General features: G+C 40.6%; 1 protein-coding gene across 2 annotated transcripts in view; it reads left to right on the top strand.

Annotated features, from left to right (window-relative positions):
- APPL2 (adaptor protein, phosphotyrosine interacting with PH domain and leucine zipper 2) overlaps positions 1-12,682 on the top strand; it is a 38,553-nt gene that overhangs the window by 21,524 nt on the left and 4,347 nt on the right. The window contains exons 8-16 of one of the 2 annotated variants that reach the window (XM_087764240.1): positions 158-304; positions 2,588-2,670; positions 7,014-7,172; positions 8,274-8,462; positions 8,781-8,823; positions 8,901-8,957; positions 9,072-9,160; positions 10,782-10,934; positions 11,058-11,110. In XM_087764240.1, coding sequence (XP_087620366.1) covers positions 158-304; positions 2,588-2,670; positions 7,014-7,172; positions 8,274-8,462; positions 8,781-8,823; positions 8,901-8,957; positions 9,072-9,160; positions 10,782-10,934; positions 11,058-11,110 — 973 coding nt within the window. The remainder of the gene's footprint in view (positions 1-157; positions 305-2,587; positions 2,671-7,013; positions 7,173-8,273; positions 8,463-8,780; positions 8,824-8,900; positions 8,958-9,071; positions 9,161-10,781; positions 10,935-11,057; positions 11,111-12,682) is intronic. The other variant, XM_087764242.1, reaches the window with a different exon arrangement.

The raw sequence follows: 12,682 nt of genomic DNA on the forward strand, positions 1-12,682 counted from the left end.
TTTGGGGTTTGGATTTGCTTTTTTAGTTTCTCATCCTTCATTTTAACGTGGAGAAGTTCTGTGATGAGAGTTGTTTAAAGATAACTTGAAAATAATCAGTAACTATATCCATATGCACAGTAACACTTTGTCAACCTCTTTATCAATTTTTATTCAGCTTAAGGCAGAAGTGGCAAAAGAAGTGGCAAATGCAAGAAGAAAGCAGCACCTTTCATCTCTGCAATATTACTGTGCCCTGAATGCTCTGCAATACAGGAAGAGAGTTGCAATGATGGAACCTATGCTAGGATATACACGAGGACAGGTATGGACAGTAAAGCGTCTATATCACTTAGACATGGCCCTAGGAAAAGTAAAACATTTTAGCTCTGGATTTTTTTTTTGAGAAATGACAAATGGTGTGGGGGGTGAAACTTTTGTTCAGCTTGCCTAGATTATAACAACTGATTTTGTTTGTGGCAGATATTTGAATGATTAGATATTCAGGAAAGACACCAATGATAAAAAAATTCAATGCACTTATATGCAAAACCAGCCTGGGGTTAGTTTTTTCACGGCTAAACTATCAGTGCAGCAGCATTTACTTCCACTGTTTACTCTGCCTGCACAAACTCTCCTACGTAGCAATTCCCTTCCTAGCACATAATGTTCAGCATACTGATGAAGAGTGTACACGATAGGGAACAGAGCATGCACTGGAGAACTGGAAGGACAGAACAGTAGAGTGGATTGGGCATAAGGCTGGCAAATTCTCTTCCTAATCTTTATTCTGCCAGCAATTTGATAGAGCATTTCTCAAGTCTGTAAAATGCGGTTGTAATACGGATAATCTGACTCTCCAGGATGTCAGGAGGATCAACAAACTAGTATTTTCACAGCACTTGATTCCCATTACCACCCGTTTTAAGAGTCTGTTGTGCTTCAACATTGAGGAAAGAAAGCGTTGGGAAAATGAGAATTGGGCTGTGAAAACAGGAAAAAATGGATACAGTGCTGTTTGAGATTTAGTGTGGATCATCATCTCCATTGCCCTGTGTCTTTTGCAGATCACGTGCCCCGAATAAAATAGGTAATAAATGAGAATTCAATCACTTTCCCCACCATGGGGGTTCACACTGCTTCTCTGCTGTAATTCTACGAAGTGAAAGAGCTGCATTGGTTTCCTTAACTGGAAGCCAAACAGAACTTTTTCCCTGTATTTTTTCTGGCAAAACTGCCATATCTCAGTGCTTTACACAGGAAGGTCCTAGGTTGTCATGTCATTAGCTACTCATGACTGAGTAGCCAGAAGTCAGTTGATATTGATAGTTAAATACTGTGAACCGCCCTTCAGCCCACGTATACATTTTCTTTATTAATTACTCAAAACATGTGCCTCATATTTCACGTTTCCAACAAATGAGCAGGTCATAAGGAATTTTTGGAAGAAGTAGTGGCTAATACAGTGTTTATTTGACTGAAAACTGACATCAACATCTAAGCTACGTGTGTCAGTCTGTCATCAGTGGAATTTAGAGCTCTTTCCTCCTGAAGTAGGCTTCTGAAATAGAATAGGTGAATCATTCTTGAAGAGAGTGTGCTTTCTCTCCTTTGTCTGTGAAAGGGAGTCTGTGGTCAATAAAATGGTTGCAGAAATCTGAGTTACAGGTGAGAGGAATCCCACATCCCAAAGTTCGGGAAAAGCAGTGGAATTACAAGTAAAATTGGATGAAATAGCTAATAAGTTGCTTAATAGCCTAGAATTTGCTTTTACATCTCTTTCTGGAGTAGTTCACTGATTTTTTTTTTTTTTTTTTTTTTTTAAGCTAATTAATTGCACACACGTGCTAGCTGTGTCCATGTTTCACACAGTTACCAGTAGGTCCTAACAATGACTGTGTGCCCCACAGCAGGTAATCCAAGGTCAAGTCTACACTGAGTGCTTTGCGGCTGTTGTGTGCCTGCTGAGCCATACCAGCTAAGTGAATTCATCTTCTGTCACAAAAGGTGCATTTTGGCCTTAGAAGCTTTTTTTAGCTCCTTCAGTAGAACAAAATCCAGGGTAAATCTGTAGTTGATATAACTGATTGCCTTGGAGGCTTCTGCTAGCACAGCTACACTTCATCACTTTCCTGACTGACTTCGCTATAGCAGTTTAAAAATTTCCAGGTTGGAGTTGGTAGTCCAAGTTGGACTACAAAATCTAAAGGATGATATGTGTCCCATTCATTTTGATATGGTGGCATTGCACGCAGTGGCTCATAACACCACTAGAACCAATTCTGCACAGTGCTAGTATGGGAGAAGGCTACCTGTTCCCTTATTTCAGTCGTTTAGCAAGTTCATTGGAAACATACCTGTCAGCAGCCAATAGCTTATGTGTGTGTAAAAGGGTGTGTGAAAATGTTGAAAGTTGCAAAAGTGAGAAGTACAAAGAAAGGCAACGCAGCTGTTTTGACCCATGTGTTTGATCGCCAGCCAAAAGTATCAGTCATAATGGGATTGCTCTTAACACAGTCCCCACAATCTGTTATTTGTCTGCCAAAGCCAAAATAACTTCCAGTGTTATTTTGTGGGTTTTTTTATTGTTGGTTTTTTTGCTTTTCAGATCAACTTTTTTAAGAAAGGAGCAGAGATGTTTTCCAAAAGAATGGACAGCTTTTTGTCATCTGTTTCAGACATGGTTCAAAGGTAACACAGTACTTTAGCGCTGTAACCTTCAACTCATAACGGAGAGTGCCTCTGTTTCTTTCTCATGAGAATCCTTTCATGCTTGCATTGCATTGTTGGGCATAGTTTGTTAAAGCAGCATGTGGAAAGGCGGTATGTTTGTACATGTAAAGGAAAACGCTGTCAGTGCACTGCAGAGAGTATTTTTACAGTATAGCCATGAACTATATACTGCAAAGTGTTCACATGCTTTCTTACATCCCCGTGTCTCTTCATGGACACAAAGCATGGAATCTGGGCTTGAAATGCGTTAATAGAATTAATATAATAGAGCTAAAGTGCATTTTGAATTAGAGGTATTTATACATGCCGGGTCTTCTGTAATAATACTGTAACAAAACCCATTAACCTCTCGAATAACGATTTAGGGCCTATAGTGTTTGATGTTGTAGCTACGCAAGGCAAACAAAACTCCTCGCCCTAGAGAACATATTCATTGCATCCACTACAGGCTGTGTCGGTCCACTGAGTTCAATCTGCTTTGGCTAAGTCCTTATTTCAATAAAGTGCCTCACTTTTGTACTCCTAATTTTATGATTATTTTTTCTCACACACCCCCTCAGTGAAGGCTGACATTTTCTTTATAATTAAGTCCCCGTAAATGTAAACTTTACATTTAAAATGTAATCATATTAGAGAGAACATTAATCATTTCTTTTAAATCATCTGGAACACTAAACTGAGTCCTTCACTTTATTGCTTCATACCTTTCATATTGGACTGTATCCAAATCATTACTTATTCTGAATTACTTATTCTGACTCTGGTGGCATTTTAAATAACACATACTTGTTAATTTGAGAACAGTGTTATATGTGATCTCTCTGTATAGTAGATTCTTTCATTAAATTATTCTTTACTTCCTGTACCTCTATACTTTTTTATATATCTTTTTCACTCACTTCTGAAATAAATCCCTCGACAGTCTACATAGCATTTGTACAGACTGGAGGACAGATTTTAAACTGCCTTGAAATAGTGCCCTTTATTTAATAAGGCTAGAGCACCTTGCTTGTGTCTTACAGGCACAGTGAGGATCCTGCCATTGGATCCTCACCATAGAATAAGCCCTTGTTTTCCGAAGTCTGATGGATTTGAATTCTGGATAGTACACAGTAGTAAATGGAAGCAAAAATAGGCTGCTCAGTTGGCTTGCTGAGTCTGTTTTTTGTGTTTTAAGTCTGTCACACAGCAACGCTTGAAAGTGCAACTCAAATGTAACTAGTACAGGAGTGTGACGTCTTTGGAAAAACCAAGAGAGAAGCTTGCAAAATTCTGAATGACACTGTGCAGCTTAACAATTACTGGCACAGGACATGGTTTCATGACTTAAGATTGCACAGCCACTGAAAACTGTGCTGCCTACTCCTTTCCTTCTTTAGTGCTGGGGATCACAAGGCCTCAGTGAGTCAGATCTTCTTGCTAATCAAGCTAAAAGCTTTTTATGTGTCAGATTTGTTTTCTTGGACCAACAAAGCCGATGGGACCCATTGTGCAGTTTCAGAATTTCAGCAGTGATGCAGTTTTGCATCTATTTACACTGATTGTGAAACTGAGTCTTCATATTTAAAAGTATTTTCATTTATACAGTGAATATTGCTAACAGTGTAAAAACACCTAAGAGAGGACAGATCACTAAGATAGTCTCAGTAACCAATTGGTCTTACTGCCACAAATGTATATAATTTCAGAATTGTCAGCTTTTCTCTCCTTCCTACTTTGAAGAGAAGAGAAACATGCCATAGGAAGAGGAATCCAGTCTTGGGAACCGTGAAAATGCCAGGGCAGTTTTGTTGGAAGCAATTTGTGGTGCAACAAAAATGACTGATCAAAAGATTCATTGAAGTAGCGCTTATGTAAAAACCGGCAGGACTGTTCCATTTTATTTCAAAATTTTATTTTAAATTTTTTAAAAAAAACTATTTTAAAATTTATTTATTTTTTAAATTTATTTTATTTCAAAATTTAAATTATTCTTATTTTGACATTTAATGATAATGTTGAAAGGCACTAGCTTGCAAAATATGGTGTAATTTAATTCAGATCTGATGATATTACTCAGCCTTTATAACTCAGCCTCTCATATGACTTGGCTAGGTGGTAAGATGCACACAGCTGGTGTCATTTTGGAAGTGATGTGGGAGCTTAGGAAGTCTCAGCTTTCTAAAGATGCAGAAAAGCTGGAAATAAGCTAACATAAAACAGACTAACACCATGATGCAAGAGTTATGACTCTTCATCTGGCCAGTCAGATACTGCGCAGTGCTGACTTAAATGCAGCACTGTATCTCTATATTACTTCAACAGTTACAGGATATCACCAACTTCTACAAAAGACTGGGGAGGAGAACAGGAGAGGAATCATATGTACTTGGCTTGTACTTTTCCGCAGGTTTTTGCCACTGTCAGAGACAGGATAGTGGACTACATGGATCTCTGGTCCTGCTGTGTGCAGCCTGTGTTATGTGCTCCTGTTCTCCAAAAGGTTTAACCGCTTGGGCGGGAAGTAGGAAGCAAGTTGCTTATTGCATAGGTGCAGGTATTAATGACTTTCTAAGGTATGCAATGACAAGTATTCTTATGTTCCCACCTCATGAGTTTTCCTAGTATCCCGGACACAGTTAACTCAAGTTTGGAAAAGTTAATAAAGAAATCAAATATTTGCTAATATTGTTTCTCTGAAAGTCAAAGAACAGCTGCTGCAGTATGGACCTCGAGAGGTCGTCTAGTCCACTCTCCTGCTGACAGCAGGGTCAGTTAGAGCAGAGTGCTCAGCACTGTGTCCAGTCAAATTTTGAGCATCTCTCTGTGTCTGTCCCTCTCTCACACATGGCACACAGGGTATCTGGTTACAGCTTGTGTCCATTGTCTCTCCTCACTGTGCACCTCCAAGAAGGGTCTAGCTCCATCTGCCATGTACCCTCCCATCAGGTAGTTAAGCTAGCAGTAAGATTCCCCCCCCCCCCGTAGCCTTCATTTCATGAGGCTGAAAAACAGTTCTTGCAGCTGCTTCTCATGTCACATGCGCTGGCCCCCTAGCCATCTCGGTGGCTCTTCAGTTGACTTCGTTTCTGCCTTTTGTGTGCTGGGGCACCAAAACTAGACACAGGACTCCTGTTGGAGTCTCACAAGTGCTGAACAGATGGGAATAATTACTTCCTTTGACCCGCTGGCTATACTCTTGCTCATGCAGCCCAGGATGTGACTGTCCTTTTTTTGCCACAAGGGCACGGTGCTGGCTCAATGTTCAACTTGTCCTTTAGGACCCCCAGGTCCTTTGCTGAAAGGTGCTTTCTATCCAGATGCCTCCCACCCTTTACAGCTGCATGGGGTTATTCCATCCCAGGCAGGACTTTGTATTTGTCTTTACTGAACTTCATGAGGTTCCTGTCTGCCCATTTCTGGAACATGTCAAGGTCCCTCTGAACAGCAGGCTTTCACTCTACCGTATGTGTCAGTCTTCCCAATTTGGTGTCATCTGCTCCTATGGGTTGTCCAGGTCCTATTAAACATGGTCTTAACATGCAGGAATTCCCGCATGTTATAAAGTTGCAGGAATAAGACAAAGTTCTGTGAAAGCTAAGAGATTGTATAGTGAAGCCAGCTTCGAACTGTGCTGCTATACTAGAGCAACATCTATATATGTTCAGCAGCATAAATTCATACAAGCATGGATTTATAAGCTGTCTCTCAAAAAACTCTTCACTCTCAACACTTAAATGTTTCTCATGTGTGCTTGTTTCGGGTTTACAGAACAATCTCATAATTCTGATGATCATCTCTCTATACTGCTTGAGGAAAGAAGATGACTACATTTAGTACAAATTGCAAAAAAGAAAGCATAGCTACTGTATGAGACATATTGAGAGTAACATCTTCAAGCTGGGCTTTCAATATAAAGAGCAAGGGGAAATCCTGGCTGTGCTTTTGCTGCCAGCCTGCCAAAGATAGCCATATTTTCCTTAAACCATTGTTATTACCTTCAGAGCATATGCATCTTGTCTGTTTAGGCTCAGATGACATTTTCTGGGAGCAGTTCCCCATTGTATGCCTCTTCCTTCCATTCTTTCCTAACTGCACCGATTTATCTAGTCCTCAGAGAAAGCCTTGGACATGTAGGCTTACATTATATTTCCTATAAAGTCTATTCTAAAAATAAACTTTATCTGGCACTACTCTCCAATATACTCTCAACTGGTATTTGTGTTCACTTTGGGTTACAGATGTTAGCTATGTCCTGGTATAAATTGACTAATGATGGCTTTGGGTTTGTTCTTGTGTTGTGTTTTTTCCCCCCCCCCCAGCATACAGGGAGAGTTGGATGCTGAAGCTGAAAAAATGAGGGTATCCCAGCAGGACTTAATTGCCGTTAATGAATCTGTTTACACCCCAGATTCTGATGTAACTTCACCTGCTATCAATAGAAATCTCATCCAGAAGGCTGGCTACCTTAATCTTAGAAAGTAAGAAGACTGTTGCTACCCACTGGTTTGTTTAGTTGCTGACTAGTTGGTACTTCTGTTTCTTGTTAAGGTCGTAAGACTCCTCAGGTAATGATGTTTGAGGCTCCTGAATCACTGTGGTAGCTGTACTTTTCAGCTCCTAGGTATCTTTGTCATCTTTGGAAATGTGTTTCAGAAGCTTAAACCAAATTAGAGGCATTTGAGACTGTTTTCCTGAGAACAGAAATTTACTTCTGGTTGGATTCACCTACAGGGATGATTTCCTGCATTCGGGTGGCTAAAAACTAGAAACTGATGGGGCTGGGTTCAGATTGTTCCCAGTTCTTAGGGGTAATGAAAACATAGTGTTTACAAAAACAAACAGCTATATTTTGTAGTTAATAGGTGTTTTCATAAACGACCTCCTTTACATAAATAAAAGCTTTATGGACAATGCAAGTGCATAACTTTGAATGCATACCATACATTACTTCTGTAGATTTTCCAAATAAAATCTTTCATCAGCTTCCGTAGGAGCTATGTATATTGGTGGCATGTAGTAACCCTGTTCATGTGATTGATTAAATACCAGTTTATTTCTGTTTGACTAGTAATTTTTTTTTTTTTTGTGAGTGGACATTTATTAATTTCTCGTAGCATTCTAAGAGCTGGGTTGCAATATGATAGGACTCCATAGCTAGGGGGAAGATGGACTCTGAGAAACTACTTGCAGAAGATACTTTTTTTAATGATGATTCTTTGTGCTGAAATTGCTCATGCTGCTCTTCAGCTTGAAAATATTTTTTTTTTTTAAATCCAGCTTAATAGTATTTTATGTCAGTTACTCAATACCAATAATTCTTTTATTCCTTAACTAGGAGGTACTGCAGAGAATGTTTTTAACTTGGGATGTTTGGAATTAGTTAATTCTTGAGCTTTCATTAAGGATTAGTCTATGCTAGGAATAGGTGCTGCTTTTACTTCTTAACAGAGACTCATCATAAAAAAAATCCGGGGTTGAACATAAAGTTCAGATTAGCATCAGGATATGTTTGCAGTTTCATATATGTTTGGAGTATTTCTAAACAGTAATGAGTCTTTATCACTGCATCTTCTCTTCAGCAAAACAGGTCTGGTGACTACAACTTGGGAAAGACTGTATTTCTTCACTCAAGGTGGCAACTTGATGTGTCAGCCAAGGGGAGCAGTAGCTGGAGGATTGATTCAGGACCTGGACAACTGCTCTGTTATGGCTGTAGACTGTGAAGACAGAAGATACTGCTTTCAGATCACTACTCCTACAGGCAAAGCGTATGAGACAGGTTTTAGTTGAGGACAGCCAGTCACGCCTACCCTTTCAGATGCTGTTTCGCGTAAAACATGCTTGCTGTAATAGTAAGCTTTTCTGGGTTTCCAGAAGGGTGTTTCCAAATTAAAAGCATGTTCCTTCCCATCCTCCCCCACAAATGCCTGAACCGCACATGCGGTATCTCTTAGCTGCAGCTTATTCATGATTTTTGTTCCTTTGATGGTTAATAGATACAAAGCTTGGTGATGTTATTGTAAGACCTGGAGTCAAACAGTCCTGGTGTCTGCTGCTAGCACTGATACACTATGTTTATATTTTAGGGGTATAACCCTTCAAGCAGAAAGCAAGAAAGAATATGAGGAGGTAAAAATATTTTCTTAATGTTGTTATTCTTGTATACAAGTGAGCTCGAAGAGTTCAATTTCATGTTTCCCTTCCAGTGGATTTGTGCCATCAACAACATCTCCAGACAGATCTATCTCACTGACAATCCAGAGGTGGGAGCTTGTTTCCATCTTTCAGTTTGTTCCTTCCAACTTGCTTTCCCGTTGTGCTTTACATGGCCATGTAAAGTATGTGTAGAAAGGAGCTGTTCTGTCTTGTTTTCATAGGCAGCTGCAATCAAGTTAAATCAGACAGCCCTACAAGCAGTGACACCCATTACCAGCTTTGGGAAAAAACATGAAGTTCACCGCCCCAGGTACCATTCTCACTTGCACGGACTAGAGACTGTGCGCTCAGTCGTGCTCTTTTTTACAGGGCAGCAGTAGCCTGGGACAAAGCCCTCTCTAGGCCCTGGCTTTGCAAGCCTGCGTGTTCCAGCAAATTCCTCTACTTCTGACGTTTCCTACAAAAAACCGTTAAGAGATGCTAAGTGTTGAGGGTAACGCTTATTGTTCCACATCACAGCTTTGAAGCTCCTTGCAGTTGCCATTGGGATTTTGCTGTTTCTTCAGAAACAAACACAATGCTTTACTTGTAAGTGCTTTGCCATAAGGGAATGATTTGTAATGTGGGTAATACAGCGGAGTCCCCAGCATGCACTGAAGTAAGTATATTCCTGCATATTACCTCAAGCAGTTCCTGTCAGTCTGTCACAGGAATATGCCTTACACAGCTGTCAGAATAATTACTATGGTTCTCTTGTGCTCATACAGGTCAATCAATAAAGCTCCCCACCTTCAAATAGTGTTAATAATGCTCTAGGATATGCTTATATTCAAAATATGTATTTTCTGTATCGTTTCTTTGTGTCCACATGATCCTAGCATCTTGCTCAGTGGGAATTCTTCAGACTTCATCATCAGAGTTGGCTTTCAAGCCCAGTGCTGGACTGAAATCCTGCTTTCAGCAGCAGTGTGATAAATAAAATAGGGCAAGTTTGTGTCACACTGACTTCAACATGAAGAGACTTCTCTGCAAGTTTTGTCAGAATATTGTAATTTCTTATTCAGATACTTCTAGAAATTCAAACCTTTCCAGGTCTTCTGCCTCTCAGGCCAGTGCCTTTACTATGATTTATGATTCCCTTTATTATGATTGCTTACAGATTCCAAAGATTCCCTATAGCCATGGGGAATGCCAGTCAATTTCTTTCTAATTTTATTCACAGTACAGCTGTTTCACTTCGATTACAGATTTATAAATAGAAGAGTATTGTCATCTATTTCAAAGGAAATAGCTATTTCATTGACAACTCATCTCCCAAGTCACTTTCACATCTGTATGCAACCAGAAAACTTTCCAGAAATGGAAGGATGCTGCTAGTAAACCCAGCGTACCATATGTAGTGATGTGTATAGGTACAACTTCTATAGCTGTAGGAAACTTAGCCTTTCATTCTTTTTGAGAAAAGGTGCAGGAAGAAATCTGAGCCAGTGTGTAGCACTTCTTAACTATCGCATTGTAACAAGCCTGTGGCCAAGTAAGATCTTAAAAAAGATGTCAGGATTGCCATTGACACCTGTAGGCACAAGTCCAGGTCTCTGCTGTTTGAACTGGTAATGTGGCTGTAAATATGGCCACTGGAGGGCAGGGAGGCAAACAGCAACCTATTGCTGAAAGTCTGCCCACGCTGAGTTGCTCTGCACTCAGGTTTAATATACCAGCATTTACTTTTTTCCTAAATAATTTTTGGTACAAAAAAATATAATGGAGATTTTATTAGAGTGCTCAGTAACAGGTAAATAGGAAAATACTCTTATTTATGTTTATATATACTGGTTCAGTCCCACTCTGGATTTTTTGAATAATCTTGTCTCCCTTCCAGAGCACTCATAGAGTGTTATTGATTGAAACATTTTTTTCCATTTTCACTTTAGCCAGAATGTAAAGAATATGGAAAATGATAAAATAATTTCCAGTGAATCGGCTGGCATTGAAGACTCCACACAACTCATTGCTCCTGGAACACCGATTCAATTTGATATTGTACTGCCTGCCACAGAATTCCTGGACCAGAACAGAGGTGGCAGGTATGGCCAGAGGCAGTGAGCGATCACTTTAACAGAGTGACTTCAGGGGAGAAAATTAGGTATTTCAGCATGTGTGCGTGGTAACCAGAATCTGTAATTAGAGTTTTTATTCTTATTTCATAGACGTGCAAACCCATTTGGGGAAACTGAAGACAGCAGCAAAGATGAGGAGGAAGGTCAGTGCTTCATTTTTCCAGATAAAATCGGTTATGATTTTAGGCCTCATTCAGCTGTCAGCTATCCAGTGCCTCTTAATGAAAGCACCTGACACCATGGAGCAGCGCTAACAGATCCATAGCACGGGTGAAAGTAGTTGCCTTTTAGAAGCCAGTCTTTTAAACATCCCTACCTGTGAAAAAACCACCTTTTTCCTTGACAGTCCAAGCTGTATTCCAGATTAGGTTTATTTCACATTTTTAAAGGCAAAAATATATGGTTTGCTTGGTTTTTGTCTTTTATTCTTTTTCTTTTTTTTTTTTTAAAAGTAGCTGTTGACTTCTTTAGAAAGGGTTTGATGGGACTGTATTATAATTCTGCTCAAGTTTGAGGCTGCTTACTAGCCATTTCTTAGGCACATGTACTCTGAAATCCACAATCTAAATCGCACAGAGGCCCAGCATGCAGCTAGCAGCAGCAATGTGTCTCTTTCAACAAAGGGAGAGTTTCTTACTGCTGCCCCCGTTCCCTCCTCCCGGTGACATGCCAGTAAAAGTCAGCAGTCCTGACTTTCCTCTGCCAGCACGCGCAGGGCTCGGACCCTGGCTGTTCTCCTCTTCCTCTGTGCCAGTTACAACCGCTGTCTGGAACCCGCAGTCCCTGTCAGAAAAGTACTCGCAGAACCAAAGCAGAACCTACTGATTTGAACACTCTCGCTTGCCTGTGCTGTCCTGTTGTGAGGCAGGATGGTTGCAAGCTGCCCGACTGCAGAGTAGCTGTGACAAGCAGGCGCCTCCGCACTGGCGGCGGCGGCAGCAGCAGCAGCAGCAGCAGCAGCCGCCTGCTCCACTGCAGCACGCAGAAGAGAGGACAGTGCTTAGGTGGCTGCCCTGCGTCTCAGACCGCACAAGTGGATCCGCGTAGCTCAGCTCAAGCTGATGCTTAACAATCTTTGTGGTGTCTTGTGCAACGCAGACACAGCTGTTCTGGCCTTTGAACAGTCACGTTCAGCAGGAGTCATCCTGCTTTACCTTGCTCACCGCCAGCCATAAAGGGAGCCTGATCAAATGGTGGCTTTGTTGCCTAATGGCTACTTAGTTGTAAATAGGAGTCTTATGGTGATAGTCCATGAGCTAGGAAGCATTTAATGAAAACCTCACTGGAACCAGCTGCATGGAAGGTCAGAAGGACACAGAAGAAAGCAAGGAAGGTACAAGGCTTAATGATAAGAGTTAATTTGATGGAAGCCAAGGCTTGTGCACAATCATAAACTTATCACAGTTTATGTGCACCTGATAATAAGATAGACAAGTGAATTTTACTAGCCAATCAAATAAGGCATAAAGGACCAGTTACACTTTTAAAGCTTCCAAGCAATTGTGGTGGGTTTTTTTGTGTGGTTTGGTTTTTTTTTTCCCCCTTCTCCCCCCCATTCCTGGCTTAAACTGCCAGTTAAACACTGTTGAAAACTGGGTCAGAGCACGGCCTGGCTCATAGCAGGAAGTCACCACCCCCTCAGTCACCACCCCCAGGTTTAGTGTTGAATTTCCAAAGTGGAAAAAATCATTTCACTGATAACTTCACCTATTGGA

Source organism: Nipponia nippon, unplaced genomic scaffold (assembly GCF_047370975.1).
Source record: "Nipponia nippon isolate SJK-2023a ecotype South Korea unplaced genomic scaffold, ASM4737097v1 scaffold_3, whole genome shotgun sequence".
NCBI lineage: Eukaryota > Metazoa > Chordata > Aves > Pelecaniformes > Threskiornithidae > Nipponia > Nipponia nippon.